Source organism: Onychostoma macrolepis, chromosome 10, assembly GCF_012432095.1.
Source record: "Onychostoma macrolepis isolate SWU-2019 chromosome 10, ASM1243209v1, whole genome shotgun sequence".
NCBI classification, from domain to species: Eukaryota; Metazoa; Chordata; class Actinopteri; order Cypriniformes; family Cyprinidae; genus Onychostoma; species Onychostoma macrolepis.
The window spans coordinates 2,718,989-2,725,240 of record NC_081164.1 but is presented as its reverse complement, the minus strand read 5'-3'; the positions used below and the strand labels follow the sequence as shown (position 1 = coordinate 2,725,240).

The window sequence follows — 6,252 nt, the reverse complement described above, 5'->3', positions numbered from 1 at the left end:
AACAAAAAAAGAATCACTTACCTTGCACTGTGAATCTGTAGTTGTAATACCTCTTAAATAAAAGGTATTGTTTCTGCACACGTGAGTGCTTTGTATGTGTTATGCACTGAACACTGAACGTTTTTCTTGACTGCATAATCAACATCAAAACCTATGCATCTTACTTTCAAAATGCGTATGAAATGTTATAAAGGAAAAATCGATGCTTATTGGTATAATATTGTGTTAGGTTGTTTCTAAATGTGCATTTGAACGAATGCCAGCGCAATCAAAACGTTTCTTTTTCCACTGGATGGCGCACTCATCCACATCTTATTTAATGTAGGTCATCTTGGGCGCCACGTTGTGCAACTCCTTTAGTTTTAGGTTACATCACATCCACACCTGTTATATCATTAGACAGATATAAATTATATGTTAGCCTACATGTTGACAATTTCATAACACACGCATTTATATATATTCAAACTAGTTTTAGTTGGTGGAGAAAAGCTTACGGCGGTCATTGAGTTAATGATGCTGAGAAAATCACAAATTGGAACTGATTGTGTCCTTTAAACGAGGTAATAATGCATAACACCATTTATGTAAGTCTGTTTGAAAAGGAGCCATTCTGCTGTAAACTTTTCCCTGTTTCTTTGAATACCACAAGGAGGCTTGATTTCTTTCAAACAGAAGATGTGGCCGTTGATATTTTGGTAACAGCTGCATACACGTCATCCAAATTTGAAGTAATTAAAATTAGACGGGCAATGGTTAGAATAATCGCTATATAATTGGGCTTTATTCATTTCTATATTAAGATTATTGCAGTTATTTTAATGATACTAGTTCTGCTACTACCTACAACATCAATACCCTAATAATAAAGTATTAATGAACGCCGTATAGTCATGGTTAAATATATAATATTTATGTAATGTTTGACATGTAGAACTTTCTGGATGGCCATAAACAAAAGTTTCACTGTAAGCATTTTTAGTAGGCTATAAAAAAAATATACACTATAGCCAACAAGGTTTTCTCAGACTGTACTATAGGACTCCCCACTATGTATATTACTGTTCATTCTTATGGAGTCGTTATTGCTTATGTGAACCAGACTGCTATTAATGAGGAGCGATTCATTGGCTCAAATCGGAAGATGCTGTATTTGGATTGGTCGCGAGATGTGCCAGTCAATGGACGCTGCCAATACACTTCTGTAGTGACCTACTAACACAGATCCATGAGGCAGCAGTCACTCCGGCAGGAAAACGCAGGAGAAACACAAGTATTATTTCCAGATGGGATTTTATTACTGCTGATGAAACACTTCTGGTCGCTTTGAATGTTTTTATATGCATTATTTATCCATCTATTTGGACCTTTGCTTATAAGAGGTAAATGCTTTCTTCTTTTACCGTGAGGCTTACATGAAACGGATAGGGCTCGTTTGGGGTGTTTCAACCGGTAGCCGGTATATGGGTTATAACAGATTAATACAGTAAGGCAACTTTCAACGTGCTCTATTTTCAATATGTGCGCCATACTTATTTTTCGCACAACATCATGTCAGTGCAGACATGTTTTAGTGTTTAATCTAAACGCTTATGGATTATTGTTACTTGTACAGTGCCATATTTTTGTACCGCACATTACTTGTATGATATTTTTGAAAATCAAAACATAATAGGGGCATTGGGAGAAGGGGTGGCACAGTGACCCACTATTCATCGTGGGTGGGTGTATCAGGCTCCCATGGTCAATACATGATACATTTAGACCTTATGCAATTTAATATAATTTAACATAAAATGATATTAAATATAGATCTGTGTTGCATTCGTACAAAATTTTGCAGTTGCTTTAATAGTAGGCTAAACGTTAATAATATGTACAAGAATTTCCGTTTCTCTCCGTTCAAAAACGAACGCTTGTTTGCATTTATTGTGTAACAGTGACTGATCATCTTACAGTCCTTGCACAATAACGGAAGCTGGGACACTTCTGACAAAAAGACTGCAACGGCACGACATCAGAAACGAGCTGTTGATTAATGCCCAGCGATAGCGGTTATTTATTCTGACTATCTGTAAAAACCGATAGGCCTATCTTTAATGTATGGCTAAGGTTAATGTTTCACGCGCACAGATCAGACTGTCCGGAGTGGCTGTGTCGGGATGGGGTGAATGCATTAAAGGCCTGTCAAATAACAACACAGCAAGGGTATGGCATGTGTATACGCATTTTAAACCCGATTTAAGCGTAAACGTATCACTTCACGCCAGCCAACTTTGTTGTAGCCATCTTTTTATTATTCCTTGGAGACGCAGCCATGCATCCGAAAACCATAACACTCACATGTAGTCTCTGTTTCAATTAAAAAAAAAGTGTGTCGCCATGAACCATTATAGCAAAAATAATACAAGCCCTTGATTGTCGAGTTGCGAGATGTTTCAGTCGCATTTTCTAGCGCCCTTATATTGATTAATTCGTCTCTGTTCAGCCACGTGTGATGCTGGCTGGTCGCATTCCTTTGTTCCCTGCGCTGTAGTCTGCGCCTATACTGGAGCCTAAGTTCAAGCCTGGCTGTGTTTACAGTCTGTTAATAGTGTTATGATCGAGCGCACTGCTAAGTTACTACAGAAAACTTAAGTTTATGGCCTCAGCCAGGTTTAGATGAGGTAATTCCAGCTGTTTGATCTGCAGGCTAAAGGTCATTGTCAGGTCTCCAAATCGGTCTCCTGCAACGTTGTGAACTAATACCGTACTTCTTTGAAAGGGTTGCCAGATTTTAATGTAATCACGACTACATTATATTAGTGTTAACTACATTATGCGTTTGAAAGCGTGAGCTAGCTGTTGCATTACTTTGAGCATGCGACCCGCCTCAAAAATGGTGACATAATGGGGCAGAGCATAATTTGAAGATTACTGTATGTTTTAATAGTCACGTTTCGACTTGTGTGACATCACGATGTAAAACTTTTAATATTTCCTGTCCGTCTTTTTTAAAAATAGAAACACTGTGCACGCTGTTACTTTTCTCTCTTCGCTAAAAATAATTTCCCCTGATGATAATATTTCAGGCTTTTCAGCAATCACGTCCAGTGCGTTTTCTATCAGCTGTTTATGATCAGAACTACAGATGTCAGACCGCGAATGATTCACTCTGATCTAATCGGTCAAACGGGTTTGCAAAAACATTTGAAATAGTTGGCGATTCATTCTGACACGGTTACAGCGGTCTCTCACAGTAATGGGATACTTTATAAGCCAGAAAACAAAAAGTTTGCTGGATGAGTTGGATATTTACATACAACCAATTGTAGGAAAAAGAAGTTGCAAATGTCTTCTATCCTTTGTGAGCGATAAAGCAGCTCTTTAGTTATATTCATAACCGTATCAAAATATGGGGACACTTTTTTGATTGGGGTGTCTAATGTGTCTCTGTTTTCATCTCACCAGATCCATTACAAAATTCTCTGGAACTGACTTCACAAAAGAGGACACATGACTTCTATAGCACTTGGTCTACGATGAAATGTCTACTTAAAACCAGAGTCAACTAATGAGCTTATGCAATCTTGATGACCACATTGTGTAATATGCAAGCCATTAAGAAGGAGCCCTCGTGCACTGGGCCCTACAGTGGAGAGGATGCCTTGGTGCTGGCAGTGGCTTTGCAAGGGACAGACAGGGACCTGATTAACCACAAGCTGTCCACCATGCCCTTTAAGAACAAGTCCACCACCTGTCGCAGAAAACGCGAGTTCATACCAGACGAGAAGAAAGACAACCTATATTGGGAAAGGAGGCGCAAGAACAACGAAGCAGCCAAACGTTCACGAGAAAAGCGCCGACTCAACGACATGGTTCTGGAGAACAAGCTCATGGCCCTCGGGGAAGAGAACGCATCGCTGAAAGCCGAGCTTCTGTCGCTTAAACTCAGGTTTGGCTTAGTGAGCTCAGCGACTTACGCTCAGGAGGTGCAGAACATTTCCAGTTCCACTGCTGCACTCTATCAGGAACTTATCCCAGCCAGTGCCGCCAAGGGTTCTTACCCAAGTGAGCTCGAGCCAGCGCGTTTAACCAGCAGCCACATATCAGTCATCAAGCACTCACCTCACAGCGCCTTGTCCGATGGATCCGACTCAAGTATGGTCACCCAGGGGAGCCCACTTATAAATATATCCCGAACCCCTGACAGCATCAAACAAGAAACCCTGGAAACCGGCAGATATGCCAAGGACAGGGCAAGTCCATATGAACTGTACAGGAACTACCTTAGCAGCCCTTTCCCTGGGAGCTACTCCCAGCCATCGTCGTTCTTGCAAATCGCCAGATCGTCTAGCAATTCGCCACGAACATCTGACGGTGATGACGGGGCTGTAAGCAAGTCCTCAGATGGAGAGGATGAACAGCAGGTCCCGAAGGGTCCGGTTCCACCCAGGGCCGATTCACAGAGTGTGATTGTGTCGACCCTCAAAGTGCCAGATGCCAGTGCCTCAGCTTTGCCCCACAAGTTGAGGATCAAAGCCCGGGCCATCCAGATCAAAGTGGAGGCTATTGATCCCGACTATGAATCATCTGGCAAGTCCTCCTTTCCCATTGACATGTCTGCAAGTAGATGCTACCAAATGAATCGGTACGTTTCACCCGAGTACATTCAGTCATCTCTAAGCCCGATGTCCTTCCAGATGACTGATGTTCAGGACTGGGGTCAGCAGCCGAAGGAATGGCACAAAGATCACCCGGAGGAACCAACTAACTGCAAACACCGGCACTGTCCAGACTCACCGAGACCTATGCCTAACCAACTCATCGCCGACCTTAAAAGCGACTCGTATGCTAGCTCCGATTCTGAGAACTTGTACTTGAAACAGGGCATTGCTGATCTGTCGGCAGAAGTGGCCTCCTTGAAAAGACTGATTACTAAACAGCAAGCGTCTGTTATCGAGTCCACGAAAAGCACTACTGAAATTGACTCATTATGAAAAGGATTTTTCTGAAACTAAGTTCCCTCTATTTGCACAACGCCTGTTTTCCACTGTGTTCGCTACTGCACTGTGCGGTTGTTATGGTGTCAAAGAGCTGCACTTCATTGAGAAGAATGGTGTTTTGTGCACTTACTGTTGTAGTTTGGCGTGTCTTCTTGATGACTCCATTTGTAGACCAAAAATTGGGCTACTGCTAATGTTAACTTCTCAATTTATTGTACATTGTATGTTCTCTTTTGTTTACAATAAATGCAAGCACTGAAATACTTGAGTCTTTTCCATCTTCCTTGCTTATTTAGCAAAACTTTTACAAGAATATTAACTCTTGAATATTACATATTCTGAGGAAATAACTAAAAAGGTCACACTCGCCAACTGTAGCTATAGAATATAACAACAACAGATATACTCAATAATTCTGAGTGCTCATTAATGCAGTGTATAAGTGAGCAAATAACATTTAAGATTGCACAATGCCTTATATGGTGAATCATCTCATGAATAATTGTAATAACAGTTATAATACATTATAATACTTACCTATTTTTGGTTATAGCTTTTTAAAAAATGGTGATTTACAACACACAATGAACACACTGTAAGCCACAAAGAATTATAGTTCTCATAATGTTTTATAAGCTTATGTCATGATGGTTTAAGATCTACGCAATAGCTTATCACATTTTATGAGCGGAGCCTTCTTTTAAACATCCAAATGGCTTTATAATGTTGTCATAATATTTATGTGGTCTTTGTCTGCCTTAAGTAAATAAGTAACAGGTAAGTCTTTTAAACAGAATATATCATGAATGATTTATATTGCACATTTGTTGTATTTATTATAATATCAACACAGTTATACTGCATTGTTTCAGATGTAAAAAGTCTAGCATGAGTTGAACTACCACATAGGTAAAATTGATCAAATACTCAAATCTGAACAACCACCCCAACTACTGTTAAGATTTAGTCAAATAATATGGAGATCTTTACCAATGTCAAGATATGAGCCTTATAATACATTATGCATATATTTTAATGTGTTAAGACTATCCTTATAATGCATCATAGATACAGGATTCATAGAAATGTATACCTAATGTTTAAACATTAATAGCAAAATGAAACAATGTGTGACTTTCTGCAAGGACAAAATTAGGGAGACTAGGTTATCAGTTAGAGGTGACTGTTCGACTAAATTTAAGAAAACGGTCTTTGGACAATCAAATTTTTCAGGTAGAGCAGCAGAAAGATGGACTTCAGTACCTGT

The 6,252-nt window shown here is 39.7% G+C and overlaps 1 protein-coding gene across 3 annotated transcripts; it reads left to right on the top strand.

Annotated features, from left to right (window-relative positions):
• The first annotated feature begins 1,203 nt into the window (after positions 1 to 1,203).
• On the top strand, positions 1,204 to 5,246 carry nfil3 (nuclear factor, interleukin 3 regulated). 3 transcript variants are annotated; one of them, XM_058789383.1, is made up of 2 exons: positions 1,204 to 1,382; positions 3,451 to 5,246. In XM_058789383.1, exon 2 carries the CDS (start codon positions 3,573 to 3,575, stop codon positions 4,977 to 4,979), a length of 1,407 nt encoding a protein of 468 aa, XP_058645366.1. In that variant the 5' UTR covers positions 1,204 to 1,382; positions 3,451 to 3,572; the 3' UTR covers positions 4,980 to 5,246. The 3 variants fall into 3 exon arrangements, with proteins under 3 accessions (XP_058645366.1, XP_058645367.1, XP_058645368.1); XM_058789384.1 differs by lacking the exon at positions 1,204 to 1,382 and adding an exon at positions 1,942 to 2,208; XM_058789385.1 differs by lacking the exon at positions 1,204 to 1,382 and adding an exon at positions 2,256 to 2,666.
• The last annotated feature ends 1,006 nt before the right edge of the window (positions 5,247 to 6,252 follow it).

Coding starts and splice junctions, on each gene's coding strand:
- nfil3 (XM_058789383.1), top strand. CDS start 3,573: ATGACCACATTGTGTAATATGCAAGCCATTAAGAAGGAGCCCTCGTGC.